At 42.0% G+C, this 15,770-nt stretch overlaps 2 protein-coding genes and 1 long non-coding RNA gene across 5 annotated transcripts in view; 1 reads left to right on the plus strand and 2 right to left on the minus strand.

Annotated features, from left to right (window-relative positions):
- The window catches only part of LOC140724772 (centrosomal protein of 128 kDa), a 612,511-nt gene that overhangs the window by 178,041 nt on the left and 418,700 nt on the right, over positions 1–15,770 (minus strand). The window lies entirely within an intron of this gene.
- LOC140724774 (uncharacterized) overlaps positions 1–15,770 on the plus strand; it is a 154,742-nt gene that overhangs the window by 38,283 nt on the left and 100,689 nt on the right. The window lies entirely within an intron of this gene.
- Positions 1,473–2,049, minus strand: LOC140724773 (ferritin heavy chain B-like). Its single transcript, XM_073039352.1, has one exon. The coding sequence runs from the start codon at positions 2,017–2,019 to the stop codon at positions 1,489–1,491; it is 531 nt and encodes a 176-aa protein (XP_072895453.1). The 5' UTR covers positions 2,020–2,049; the 3' UTR covers positions 1,473–1,488.

Here is a 15,770-nt window from a genome sequence, read left to right on the forward strand (position 1 = left end):
CCTCTGAGGGAAGAAGTTACCCCCTCATGATCCTCTTAAATATTTCACCTTTCACCTTCAACTTCTAGTTGAGATTTCAGCTAACCTTAGTGGAAAAAGCCTGCTTATATATACCCTATCTATGCGCCTCATCTATTATGAATCCCCTCATTCTACTCCAGGAAATAAAGAGCATGTAAACAATAAAGTGCAAGATCATAACAAGGTAGATTGCGATTCTCTTTGACTTTTGTTAATCTTATTGATTTATAATATTATAGAATGTATTGTATGAAATGATCTCATACTAAGGAAAAAATTGCAATGATCCAGATTTGATTAGGGAGCTTAAAGTAAAGAAAACATTGGGAGGCAGTGATCATAATATGATAGACTTCACCCTGCATTACGAGAGGGAGAAACTAAAGTGAGATGTATCAGTATTACAGTGGAGTAAAGAGAATTACAGGGGCATGAGGGAGGAGCATGCAAACATTGATTAGAAAGGGACACTAAAAGAGCAAAACAGCAATAGTTGGAGTTTTCGGAAGCAATATGGAAGGCTACTTCTTCCAAAAGAAGAAGTATTCTAAAGGCTGGTTGACGCAACCATGGTTGACAAGGAAAGTCAAAGACAGCATAAAAGGAAAAGAGAGGGCATATAATATAGCAAAAGTTAGTGGGATGTTAGTGGATTGGGAAGCTTTTCAAAAAAACAACAGAAGGCAAATAAAAAAGCCATAAGGAGAGGAGAGATTAAATATGAAGGCAAGCTTGCCAATAATATAAAATAGGATACCAAAAGATTTTTCAGATATAAAAAGAGTAAAAGAGAAGCACTGGAAAATGTCACTGGTGAGGTAGTAATCAGGGACAAAGAAATGAAAGATTAACTGAATAAGTATTTTGCATCATTCTTCACTGTGGAAGACACTAGAAGTACGACAGAAATTCAAGAGTGTCAGGGACCAGAAGTGAGTACAGTTGCAATTAACAAGGAGTAGGTGCTTGGAAATTTGAAAGGTCTGAAGGTTGATGACTCACCTGGACCAGATGGACTAGACCCCAGGGGTTTGAAAGAGGTGGCTGAAGAGATTATGGAGGCACTAGTAATGATCTTTCAAGAATCACTAGATTCTGGAATGGAGGACTGGAAAATTGCAAATGTCACTCCACTCTTTAAGAAGGTAAAGAGGCAGAAAAAAGGAAATTATAGGCCATTTAGTCTGACCTCAGTGATTGGCAATATGTTGGAGTCCATTATTAAGAAGGAGGTTTTGGGGTACTTCGACGCAGATGGTAAAATAGGCCAAAGCCAGCATGGTTTCCTTAAGGGGAAATCTTGCTTGGCATATCTGCTAAAATTCTTTTTTTTTAACTGAGGCAAAGTATTTTGACGTTTATTTCAGTTGATATACCATTCCAATACCTTTGAGTTAGTCAAGTTAAGATTCACACAAATAAAGAGTTTGATTTTACAATTTTAACAGGTAATGACATGAAGTCCTTCTAATCCTTCTCCTCCAGGGACAGTCTGTCAAACAGGTACACTCCCAGGTCATTCTCGGGGGTGCCCAGTCTCCTCAGGTTGGTGACGTAATCTCCAAGCTTCTTGATCATCTTCACTTGCTCATCCAGATAGTTCCTCTCCAGGAAATCACACAGATGAGGGTCACCATGCTGAGTGGAAAGCTTGTGCAGATCCAGGAGACTCAGGTTCACATCCTTCTCCATCTGCAGGGCTCTCTGCATCACTTCCAGAGCATTGGTCCAGTCATCCTGCTCTGGCTTCTTGATGTCCTCCAGCACGATCCGGCCTCCTCGCAGATTCTGGAATTCCATCCATTTCTCAGCACGCTGCTGTTCCTCATAGGACTGCTTCCTGAAGAACTTGGAGAAGTGATGTAGGCTAATGTCATCCCGGTCAAAGTAAAAGGACATGGAGAGATAAACATAGGAGGAATAGAGCTCCATGTTAATCTGCCTGTTGATTGCATCTTCACATTCCTGGTGGAAGTTCTGACAAACTTGGGAAGCCATCCTGTTTGGTGGACAATTACAACTTTCTATCACCTGGGGAAGCTCCTGCTAAAATTCTTTAAGGAAATAACAAGCAGAATAGACAAAGCAGAGTCAGTGGATATTGCTTACTTGGAGTTGAAGGCCAATGACAAGAGGGCACACATGAGGCTGCTTAATAAGATAAGAGTCCATAATATTACAGAAAGATACTAGCATGGATAGAAGATTGGCTGACTAGCAGGAGGCTAAAAATGGAAATAAAGGGGGCCTTTTCTGGCTGGCTGCCAGTGACTAGCGGTTTACTGCAGGGGTCAATGTTGGGACAGCTTCTTTTCATGTTATATGTCAATGATTTGGATGATGGAATTGACAGCTTTGCGGTTAAGTTTGCAGATGATAGGAAGATATATTGGAGGGGCAGAGAGTGCTGAGGAAACAGGTACTCTGCAGAAGGACTTAAGTTGGAAGAATGGGCAAAGAAGTGACAGATGGAATATAGTGTTGGGAAGCATATGGTCATGTACTTTGGTAGAAGGAATAAAGGCATACACTATTTTCTAAATGGGGAGAAAATTGAAAACAAAATCAGATGCAAAGGGACCTGTGAGTCCACATGCAGGATTCCATAAAGGTTAACTTAGAGGTTGTGTTGGTGGTAAGGAAGGCAAATGCAATATTAACATTCAATTCAAGAAAACTAGAATATGAAAGCAAGGATGTAATACTGAGGCTTTATAAGGCATTGGTGAGGCATCATGGAGTATTGTGAGCAATTTTGGGCCTCTTATCTAAGATGTGTTGGCATTGAAAAGCATCCAAAGGAGGTTCACATGAATAATTCTGGAATGAGAGGTTAATGTACAAGTGTTTGACGGCTCTGTGCCTATAATCACTGCAGTTTAGAAGAGTGAGCGGAAATATCATTGAAACTTATAGAATATTGAAATGCCTAGATTGAGTGGATGTGGAAAGAATGTTTCCTACAAATGGTGAGTTCAGGACCAGAGAGCTCAGCCTCAGAATAGAGTAATGTCCACCTAGAACAGAGATGAAAAGGAATTTCTTTAGCCAAAGGGCAGTGAATCTGTGGAATTCATTGCCACAGACAGCTGTGGAGGCCAAGTCATTGGAGTGTATTTAAAGCAGAGGTTGACAGGTTCTTGATTAGTCAGGACATCAAAAGGTTACAGGGAGAAGGCAGGAAAATGGTGTTGAATGTGATAATAAATCAACCATGATGGAATGGTCTGAATGACCTAATTCTGCTCCTAGATATTATGGGCTTAACAATCTACTGAAGGAACTCAGCATGTCGAGCAGCAGGAAAGGTATCAAATCGAAGCCCTCACTCTGACTCTGTTCCTCCAGTAGGTTGTTCATTACTTCAGATCTGAGAACCTGCAGTGTCCTGTGTCTCTGTCAGTACTCATAAGCTCATAGAAATTTGTAGCACTGGAGATAGACATTCATCCTACTGACTCCAGACAAGCTGAAAGAAAGGGCCATCTAATCTAAGCCATATCTCAGCTTGTGTTCTGGTTCTTCAAAGATACACTCAGTGGCCACTTTATTAGGTACACCAGTAGACATTCTCATTAATGCACAAGCAGGAGGTATTTAATGAAGAGGCCACTGAGTGTACTTTTCAACAACTCTTCTCTAATCCTTATGGAAATTACTGTGAATTAGTATCCCCTGGTGATTGTCAGCTCCTCCGAAGGAAGAAGGTGCCTCTTACCTATTTTATATGTGCCTCCCATGATTTTATAAACAGTTTAATTTTCTGTCAACTTTTGCTGTTCCAAAGAAATCCATCCTAGGTTCTGTTAATGTGTTTATAAGCCTTCTCTTTGATAGAGGCTATTATAAAGGATGAGATAACACGAGCGTTGGAAAATATCAATGGGATTATACAAAGTCAACATGTATTTCTGGAAGGAAATCACATTCAATAAACTACTGGAGACTTCTGAGGATGTAACTGGTAGAATAGATAAGGAAACACTAGTGGAGGTGGTGTACTTAAATTTTCAGAAGGTCTTTCATAGAGTCCCACATAAAAGATTGCTCTTTGCAAAATTAAAGCAGATGTGTTTGGGGTAACATATTGGGAAAGATTGAAAATTGGTTAACAGGCAGGAAACAGAGAGTAGGAATAAATGAGTCTTTTGTTAGAATGGTGGGCAGTCGCCACAGGAATCAGCTTAGATCTTAGCTACTCATAATATAGTAATGACTTGAATGAAGGAAGAGAATGTAATATTTCGAAGTTTGCGGATGACACTAACTGCATGGGATTATGAACTGTGAGGGGACACAAAGAGGCTTCAAGGTAATTTAAAAGATGGAATGTGTGGCAAAACACAGTAGGTATATTATACAGAGTGGAAAATTGGTAAATTAGTTTACTATTGCCACATGCACTGAGCTGCAGTGAACAACTTTGTTTGGCATGCCAATCATGCAGATCGTTTCATTACAACAGTGCACAGAGTTAGTACAAGGGAAAGCAATAACAGAATGCAGAATGAAGTGTTACAGTTACAGAAAAAGTGAAATGCAGGCAGACAATAAGGTGCAAGTCCATAACGGGGAAGATTGTGGGTCTATCGTACTAAGTGGCCATTCAGTAGTCTTACAACAGTGGTTGAAGCTGTCCTTGAGCCTGGTGGTATGTGCTTTCAGGCATTTGTATCTTCTGCCCCAGAGGAGGGGGAGAAGAGAGAATGTCCAGGACTAGTGGGGTCCTTGATTATGCTCGTGTCTTAACGGAGGCAGTAAGAAGTATAGACAGAGTCCATGGGGGGCGGCTGAATATCTCCTGTGATGTGCTGAGCTGTGTCGACAACTCTCTGCAGTTCCTTGTAGTCACTTGCAGAGCAGTTGCTATACCAAGTTGAAATGCATCCAGACAGACTCAAGAGAGACTGCAATGCTGGGTGTCTGGAGCAACACACACAAAATGCTGGAGGAACTCAGTAGGTCAGACAGCATCTATGGAAGGAAATAAACAGTCACTGTTTGACCCAAGACAATTCAACAGGATTAGTGAATGTTTTTGACCAAATATGTCAACTGTTCATTTCCCTCTGTAGATGCTGCATGTTCTGCTAAGTTCCTCCAGCATTTTTCGTGTGTGTGTGTGTGAGAGAGAGACTCTATGATATCACCTTTCTAATTAACAAATTCTGAAGTGCCACTGGACATGATGGTCTCAGGCCACCTACACATGTCCCATCAATGAATTACATGTTTGTACCATCTGGTTTCTGATTTCTTTACATCTTTTGGGCAAGTATGTGTTCCCACCCACATCTTCCCTCAATTGTAACTGACATTTGTGAGATACCTACATGTTTTTGTTTTGAACAACTTCAGCATTAATGTGCTTTACAAAAACAAATTAGCTGCAGCAGAAAAAGCAGCCAATGCACAAAGCTGACTAAACTCATCGCATTTTCAAAGAGAGTCACCTAATTGTTTCTGTCACTCTGCGCTCAGACCTATTAGGTCAAAGTATGGCTTGTGGCTAGGCTGCTTTGCACTGAACTGTTAACGTATGCACGTCCGTATCCCAAGAAAAACAGACAAAAATCATTATTTCTAACGGCCAGCTCGCTGAGGGACAATTTCATGAAGATGATTATTAATGTCTCCGCATTAGCTTCTGTCACATGATAGATTTCCTTTGGCATTGACACAGTGCCCAAGCTGCTCAACTTCAGAAATCGACCTATAAATCATCTGGCACACAGGTGTCATATCCAGAAGTGTACACAAGTCTGTTTCATTTACAGAATTTGCAGATTATTGGTGATCTGCAAGAAATTTCTTTTTCCTAGAACAAAAGCACAGCATAGGCCCTTCAGCCCACAATGTCGTGCCAACCTTTTAACCTACTCCACAAAGCACATATTTTGAAAACGATTAGATTTATTTGTTACATGTATATCAAAAGATCAAAACATAGTGAAATCTGTCATTTTGCATCAACCATCATCCAAAGATCGTACTGGGGGCAGCCCACAAGCGCTGCCATGCTTCCAGCACAATATAGTATACCCACACTAATTAACTCTAATCCTAACCATATATCTTTGGAAAGTGGGAGGGAACTGGAGCACCCGGAAGAAACCCACATGGTCATGTTGAGAACGTACAGATTCCTTACAGACAATGGGAGTTCAACCCCAATCACTGGCGCTGTAATGCTCTATGCAAACTGTTATACCAACGTCCCACTGAAAGTTTCAGAGTACCAAAAACTAAGCCTGACGCAAGGATTAGGAGAGGTGTGAAAAGCTGGTCAAAAAGCAAGGTTTAAAACATCTGCTGAAATGGAGGAACAGCTGGAGAGGTTTGGGAAAGTACTTCTGTAGATTAGAGCCCAGCGAGCAAAAAGTGAATAAAGTGTTGGAAGAAACCTTGAAATTAACTTCAATCTCTAAACAATCAGTTAGAGTAACAGGATTATTTTTTTTATAAAATGGAGGTTGGGAGATGCATTCTATTGTATTTCTTTAAATGCCTGCAAGAAAATGAATCTCAAGGTAGTATATAGTGGCATATACTGTACATCTTTTGATAATACATTTACTTCAACTTTAAAGTCAAAAACTCTGTTTACACACCTGAAATGATACTTATTGAACATTTAAACAATTTGATACACAGAAGGAAATAATAATGCAAATTTAAGGCACAAGTCTATCATTGTATCAGAATATTTTTTAAATTAGGCTGTGTTTTATGGATAAAGGACAGGAACTGAGATCCATTTGAGAAACCTGATAAATCCTATTAGCAAATGCTTAGTGAATAGTTCAGATACAGGAGTAAGACTCATTTCTACTGAGAAAAACATCTCAGTTAAGTTCAGAATTTTCATTTCTATGACCTTACTGCTTTTAACATAAGCAATACAGTTCTAAATTAGATGGATAAAACAAATGAAAAGTTATGCTGTTGAAGTTTCATGAACGATAATTAAAACTAGATCAGAAAACACCACAATATTAAAAATATATATTTGCCCTGAACCAACTACTTTGAACTTTCAACACTCTCTGTGCCTCCTTGACAACCTGCATTTGAGTAACAATCTGTCCCATGGTCTTCCACTGAGATGGAAGCTAATCATGACTCATTCTTTTGTAAACCACCATTAATTCCTGAATAGTGCATTATGTATTGATACTGATGACATCAAAACAAAGTTATCTCTGCTCCACATAACTTAATTGCAGGACAGCAGGAAATTTATGCCTTAAAGCCTGCAGATATTAAAGGGGATACACTTTCAGTGATTAGCCCAGTAAAATAATGTCCTACGTTGAAATCATTATAATTTCCTAATAGCACGAAAACATCTTTTGACCTTCCTGCTCTTATAGTTCTACCCACTATCTTTAATATAAGGGATGGGCCAAATGGCCTAATTCTGCTCCTATGTCATAAATTTATGTCATAGATTGATGTATCAGAATGTTTGGAACTTTCCAAGAACAACACATGTTCTCCACTCTTACTCACTCAGATTCTGCTTTCTTGTGCCCTTCATTCCTGAATTAATTATTTAACATTCATCTATTTTAAATTGCTCTTTGCAATTACCTAAAAAAGATTGAATTCAATTGCACTGTTCCTTAATAATTGTTTTAATTGTTTTGCATTGTCACTAAGTTACACTTACCATATCCTTGTCATGATTAAAAATATCATGTTCCTAAGATTTACTTTCTGGAGGAAAATAAGTTCCATTCTGCCCTTGAATGGAAAGTAGTGGATACAGACCAGTCAATCACCATTGAGCACATCTATACACAGTGTTATCACAAGAAAGGAGCATCCATCATCAGGGACGCCCCCCCTCTCCACCACCCAGGTCAAACTCTTATCTCACTGCTGTCATCAGGAAGGTGGTAAAGGAGACTCAGGACCCACACCACCATAAGAACATAAGAAATAGGAGTAGGAGTAGGCCATCTGGTCTATCGAGCCTGCCCCGCCATTCAATAAGATCATGGCTGATCTGTCCGTAAACTCATCTCCATCTACCTGCCTTTTCCCCATAACCCTTAATTCCCTTACTATGTAAAAACCTATCTAACGGTTTCTTAAATATATTTAATATATTCCACAGATTCACCACACTCTGGCAAAAACAGTTTCTCCTCATCTCCGTCTTAAATCTTCTCCCCTGAAACTTGAGGCAATGTCCCCTAGTTCTAGTCTCACCTACCAATGGAAACAACTTTCCTACTTCTATCTTATCTATCCCTTTCAAAGTTTTGTATGTTTCTATCAGCTGGACGGGCTCGCCTTGTTTCAAGCGGACAGGGACGCAGCTCTCTCCGGTAAGACTCGCGGTGGTGGCTTGTGTGTTTACATCAATACGGAATTATGTAAGAACTCTGTGCTGGTTTCCAGATACTGCTCATCACTAGTGGAGTTTGTGGCTGATAGATGCAGACCATTTTATTTGCAATGGGAATTCACCTCTGTCCTTATATTCGGTGTCTACAATCCCCCCAGCGCTAATGCTAAGGAGGCGCTCTGTGAACTGTATGGGGCTATTAGCGAACTAACGAACGCACACCCTGATAGATTGTTTATTATCGCTGGTGATTTTAACCACGCGAACCTTAAGTCAGTGCTCCCCAAATTCCATCAGTATGTGGAATTTGCAATGAGGAGGGAGAACGTGTTGGACCTGGTTTACACAAATGTTTCCGACACGTACCGGGCAGAGCCCTGCCCCCACCTCGGTTACTCAGACCACATCTCTGTTATGCTAATCCCAGCATACAGAACGCTCATCAGGCGCTCCAGGCCAGTTCAGAAGCAGGTGAAAACCTGGCCAGCAGAAGCCATCTCTGCTCTTCAAGTCTGCTTTGAGCACACTGACCAGCACATGCTCAGGGAGGCTGCAACCAATAGCAACTCTTCCAACTTAGAGGAGTACATGGCATCAGTGACCAGCTACATCAGCAAGTGCATTGATGATGTTACTCTGTCCAAGACCATCACTATACACGCTAACCAGAAGCCATGGATGACCGCGGAGGTGTGTGCGCTGCTGAGGACTCGTGACTCCGCCTTCAGAGCAGGCGACAAGGCAGCCCTAACAGCAGCAAGGGCCAAACTGTCCTGGGCCATCATAGGGGCAAAGCGTTCACACACCCAGCGAATCCAGGACATCACCAATTACAGGACAACATCACCTGACTGTGCTGGTGATGCCTCCCTCCCAGATGTACTGAATAACTTCTACGCCCATTTTGAGGTGGAAAATGATGTTGCGGTGAGGAAATCCACCACCCCTACAAATTACTAGGTGCTATGTCTCACCATGGCCGACGTGAGAAGAAGCCTGTGCAGGGTCAACCCACGGAAGGCTGCTGAACCAGACAACATTCCTGGTAGAGTGCTCAGAGGATGTGCAGACCAGTTAGCAGACGTTCTCACTGTTCTCTCAGTGTCCTGCCTCAATGACTACCATCCCATTGCACTCATATCCATCATCATGAAATATTTCAAGAGGCTCATCACTGAGGCATATCAAGACTCTGCTGCCCCCCCTCTCTGGACCCCTGCAGTTTGCGTACCGTCCCAACCACTCAACAGACAACACCATTGCCATCACCCTCCACCTGGCCCTAACCCACCTGGACAAAAAAGACACGTATGTTCGAATGCTGTTCATAGGCTTCAGCTTAGCATTCAACACAATCATCCCTCAGAAACTGAAGCCTACTGGGCCTCAGCACCTCCCTTTGCAACTGGATCCTAGACTTCCTGACTGGGAGACCTCAGTCAGTCCAGATCGGGAGAAGCATCTCCAACACCATCACACTGAGCATGGGGGCCCCCCAGGGCTGCGTGCTCAGTCCACTGCTGTTCACTCTGCTGACCCATGACTATGCTGAAACACACAGCTCGAACCATATCATCAAGTTCGCTGATGACACGACCATCGTGGGTCTCATCAGCAAAAGAACGACAAGTCAGCTTACAGAGAGGAGGTGCAGCGGCTAACGGACTGGTGCAGCGCCAACAACCTGTCTCTGAATGTGAACAAAAAGAGATGGTTGTTGACTTCAGGAGGGCACGGAGCGACCTCTCCCCACTGAACATCGATGGCTCCTCGGTATAGATCATTAAGAGCACCAAATTTCTTGGTGTTCACCTGGTCCCTCAACACCAGCTCCATAGCAAAGAAAGCCCAGCAGTCTCTCTACTTTCTGTGAAGGCTGAGGAAAGTCCATCTCCCACCCCCCATCCTCACCACATTATACAGGGGTTGTATTGAGAGTACCCTGAGCAGCTGCATCACTGCCTGGTTCAGAAATTGCACACCATCTCGGATCGCAAGACCCTGCAGCGGAGAGTGAGGTCAGCTGAAAAGATCATAGGGGTCTCTCTTTCCGCCATCATGGACATTTACAGCACACGCTGCACCCGCAAAGCAAACAGCATTATGAAGGACCCCATGCACCCCTCACACAATCTCTTCTCCCTCCTGCCATCTGGGAAAAGGCACCAAAGGATTCAGGCTGTCACGACCAGACTATGTAACAGTTTCTTCCCCCACATTGTCTTGTTTATTATTTATTGTAATGCCTGCACTGTTTTGTGCACTTTATGCAGTCCTGGGTAGGTCTGTAGTCTAGTGTAGTTTTTCTCTGTGTTGTTTTTTACATAGTTCAATCTAGTTTTTGTACTGTGTCATGTAACACCATGGTCCTGAAAAAAACGTTGTCTCATTTTTACTATGTACTGTACCAGTGTTACGGTCGAAATGACAATAAAAAGTGACTTGACTTGACTTGAAGATCCCTTCTCATTTTTCTGAACTCCAGTATAGTCCCAGGTGACTCAATCTCTCCTCATAGGTTAACCACTTCATCCCTGGAATCAACTTGGTGAACCTCCTCTGCACTGCCTCCAAAGCCAGTATATCCTTCCTCAAGTACGGAGATCAGAACTGCACACAGTACTCCAGGTGCGACCTCATCAGTTCCCTGTTTAGTTGCAGCATGACCTCCCTGCTCTTCAGTTCATTCTCTCTAGCAATGAAGGCCAACATTCTGTTTGCCTTCTTAATAACCTGTTGTACCTGCAAGCCAACTTTTTGCGATTAATGCATGACCACTCCCAAGTCCCTCTGTACAACAGCATGCTGCAATCTTTCACCATTTAAGTAATAATCTGCTCTTCTATTATCCCTTCCAAGTGGATGATCTCACATTTACCAACGTTGTATTCCATCTGCCAGGCCCACTCACTTAACCTATCTATATCCCTCTGCAGACTCTCCACATCCTCTGTACAATGTGCTTTTCCACTCAGTTTAGTGTCATCAGCAAATGTTGCTACACTACACTCAGTCCCCTCTTCCAAATCATCAATGTACATGGTAAACAGCTACGAGCCCAGCACCAACCCCTGTGGCACCCCACTCAGCACTGACTGCCAACCAGAGAAACACCCATTTATACCAACTCTCTGCCTTCTATCGGTTAACCAATCTACCATCCATGCCAATACACTTCCTCCGACTCCTTACAGCCGTATCTTATTTATAAGTTTCTTGTGCGGCACCTTATCGAACGCCTTCTGGAAATCCAAGTATACGACATCCACCTGTTCCCCTCTATCCACTGCACTCATTATGTCCTCAAAGAACTCCAGTAAGGTTGTCAAACAGGACCTGCCCTTTCTGAATCCATGCTGCGTTTGTCTAATGGAAACACTCCTTTCTAAATGTTCCGCTATTTCTTCCTTAGTGACAGCTTCAAGCATTTTCACGACTACAGATGTTAAGCTAACTGGCCTATAGTTGCCCGTCTTTTGCCTACATCCTTTTAAAAGAATGGCATGATATTTGCTGTCTTCCAATCCGCTGGGACCTGCCCAGAGTCTAGAGAGTTTTGATAAATGATTACCAACACGTCTACTATAACCTCCACCAATTCCCTCAGCACCCTGGGATGCATCCCATCAGGACCAGGGAATTTATCTACCTTCAGGCCCTCTAGTTTGCTCATCACTTTCTCTTTAGTGACAGTGATTTTATCGAGGTCCTCAACTCCCATTTTGTCCATAACATCCTTCTTTGGCATATTAGATGTGTCCTCCACCATGAAGACCAACACAAAATGGTCGTTCAATGCCTCAGCCATTTCCTTATCACCCAATATCAATTTCATCTTATCGGTTTCCAAGGGATCTACATTGACTTCAGCCACCCTCTTCCACTTTATATATTTATAAAAAATTTTGCTATCTGTTTTTATATTTTGTGCTAATTTACTTTCATACTCTATCTTCCCTTTCCTTATTTCTTGTTTAGTTGTTCTCTGTTGCTTTTTAAAGTTTTCCCAACCCTCCATTCTCCCACTATTCTTTGAGACTTTGTACACTAACTGTCCTTACTTTTCACTGGAATATACTTTTGTTGAGCACTGTGAAAAATCTCTTTGAAAGTATTCTACTGTTCCTCAACTGTCCTACCAAATAGCCTGTGCTCCTAATCCATATTAGCCAACTCCTCCTTCATCCCGTTGTAGTCTCCCTTGTTCAAGCATAATACACTAATTTTAGATCTATTTCAACCTCCATCTGAATGCGAAATTCAATCATATTATGATCACTCTTTCCAAGAGGATCCCTGACTACAAGATCGTTAATCTTACCTGTCTCATTGCACAGAACTAGCATTTTCCCTTGTAGGTTCACTAACATGCTGCTCGAGAAAGCCATCACGGATGCATTCTATGAAGCCCTCCTCAAGACTTCCTTGACCAACCTGATTCACCCAATCTATGTGGAAGTTAAAATCCCCCATGACAACAGCCATTCCGTTCTTACAAGCCTCAGTTATTTCTTAGTTAATCGCCTCTGCCACTGCAATATTTTTATTAGGTGGCTTATAGACAACACCCACCAGTGATTTTTTCCCTTTACTATTCTTAATCTCTACCCAGATGGACTCAACATTCTGCTCCATAGATCGTCTCTCACAATCGCGCTGATCTCATCTCTAATCAAGAGCGCCACCCCACCTCCTCTGCCTTCCTGCCTATCTTTCCATATTACCTGATACTCTTGGATATTTAATTCCTAGTCATCTCCACCTTGCAACCAGGTATCTGTAATGGCCACTAAATCATATGCCTTGGTACTGATCTGTGCCACAAGTTCACTAACCTTGTTTCTAATTCTATGGGCATTTAGATAAAGTGCCCTTATACTCATTGTCCTTTTAGAATCTAGTGACCTATGGGATTTTTGCTTTTTACTTTTATGCACTTTACTCTTACTTTTTTCTTCACTAACTCTAGCTTTGGTCTTTGCATCACTTCCCTCTTCTTTTCTGTGTGGGTTCCCCTCCCCCTGCCATATTAGTTTAAAGCCTCCCCAACAGCACTAGCAAACAATCTCCCTAGGACATTGAACCCAGCCCTGCCCAGATGTAGACCATCCAGACGGTACTGATCCCACCTCCCCCAGAAATGGTTCCAATGCCCCAAGAATCTGAAACCCTCCCTCCTGCACCACCGCTCAAGCCACATATTCATTCCAACTTTGGCTAGCATGTGACACCGGTAATAATCCTGAAATGACTACCTTTGAGGTCCTACTGTTTAATTTATCTCCTAGCTCCCTAAATTTAGCTTATAGGACCTCATTCCACTTTCTTCCTATATCATTAGCACCTGCATGCACCACGACAGCTGGCTGCTCACCCTCCTCTTTCAGAATGCCCTGCAGCCTCTCCAAGACATCTCTGACCCTTGCATCTGGGAGGCAACACACCATATGGGAGTCTTGTTTGCGGCCACAGAAGCTCCTCTCTATTCTCCTTACGTGGAATCCCCTACCACAACAGCTCCACCACTCTTTTTCTTGTCTTCTTGCGCAGCAGAGACAGCCACGGTGCCATGATCCTGGCTACTGCTGCCTTCACCTGATGAGCCATCTCCCCCAACAGACTCCAAAGCAGTATACTGTATCTGTTTTGGAGGGAGATGACCAGGGGAGACTCCTGTACTACCTTCCTGATTCAGTAACAGTTATTACCCCTCATCCATCAGGCTCTTGAACCAGTGGAGATAACTTCACACAACTTCACTCGCCCCATCACTTAATTATTCTCACAACCCATCGACTTACGTTCAAGGACATTTCATCTCACGTTCTCGATATTTATTTATCATTATTATTTCTTTTTTTACTTTGCTTGTCCACCCCACTGGGTGTGGTTTTTCATTGATTCTACTATGGTTCTTGGATTTACTGAGTATGTCCGCAAGAAGACAAACAGGGTTGCATATGGTGACAAATATGTACTTTGATAATAAGTTTACTTTGAACTTTGAAAAGACCTACAACTGTATTTACTACTGTTACGCACCAGCAGTAATAGATCACACACTGAGTCGGGTTTTAATATTAAAACCACTATCTTTATTAGTATCAACTTATAATATACAGTTCTATTTTAACTTCATCAATCCACAGGACATGTTTCCAAAATGCATCAGGATTGTTTAGACGTTCCTTTGAACTTTTTGAATAGAATTTTTTGGCCACAATGAGCAAAGGTATGTTTGGAGAAGAAAGGGTGCAGAATTTCATGAAAAGAACACCTCTCCAACTGTTAAGCACAGGGGTGGATCGATCATGCTTTGGGCTTGTGTTGCAGCCAGTGGCATAGGGACTGGTAGAGGGAAGGATGAATTCAATTAAACACCAGCAAATTCTGGAAGCAAACATCACACCATCTGTAAAAAAGCTGACGATGAAAAGAGGATGGCTTGTACAACAGGATAATGATCCTAAACACACCTCAAAATCCACAATGGACTACATCAAGAGATGCAAGCTGAAGGTTTTACCATGGCCCTCACGGTCCCCCGACCTAATCATCATCAAAAATCTGTGGATAGACCTCAAAAGAGCAGTGCATGCAAGACGGCCCAAGAATGTCACAGAACTAGAAGCCTTTTGCAAGGAAGAACGGGTGAAAATCCCCCAAAGAATTGAAAGACCCTTAGCTGACTCCAAAAAGCATTTACAAGCTGTGATACTTGGGGGTGTTACTATGTACTGACCATGCAGGGTGCCCAAACTTTTGCTTCAGGCCCTTTCCCTTTTTTGTTATTTTGAAACTGTAAAAGATGGAAATAAAAAAGTAATCTTGCTTAAAATATTAAAGAAATGTGTCATCTTTAACATTATGCCTTTTGGAAATCAGGTAATCTTTTACTCGTTTAGCCTTTCATAGTAACAGAAATTTTGATCAGAGGTGCCCAAACTTTTGCATGCCACTGTACCTGCACTGCACTTTCTCTGTAGCTGTTACATTTTATTCTACATTGTTATTGTTTTACCTTGTTCCACCTCAGTGCACTATGTACTGATTTGATCTGAATGAACAGTATGCAAGACAAGCTTTTCACCACACCTCAGTACATATGACAATAGTAACGCAATTAAATTAAATTCAATTCATTCATTGTAACTAAAACAGATTTGGCTAGTTCATGCCTAAACCAACCAGCTCAACCCACACACCACCTACAATGATTTTGTGAAAACTCAGTCAAATCAAACTCCAGGCCTCTCTGTAAAGTGCAGTGGACCACAAGAAACAATGAGGCTTGTGTCATGGGTCCTGACACCTTATACTTTGACAATGCCGTCAAAGTCCTTTACAACAGGTCTTTGCCTCTGATATCCAGAGACATTTAAACACAGTTGAA

Source organism: Hemitrygon akajei, chromosome 3 (assembly GCF_048418815.1).
Source record: "Hemitrygon akajei chromosome 3, sHemAka1.3, whole genome shotgun sequence".
NCBI lineage: Eukaryota > Metazoa > Chordata > Chondrichthyes > Myliobatiformes > Dasyatidae > Hemitrygon > Hemitrygon akajei.

Excerpts from the sequence above, each read along its gene's own strand:
- LOC140724773 (XM_073039352.1), bottom strand. The coding sequence starts at position 2,019 with ATGGCTTCCCAAGTTTGTCAGAACTTCCACCAGGAATGTGAAGATGCA.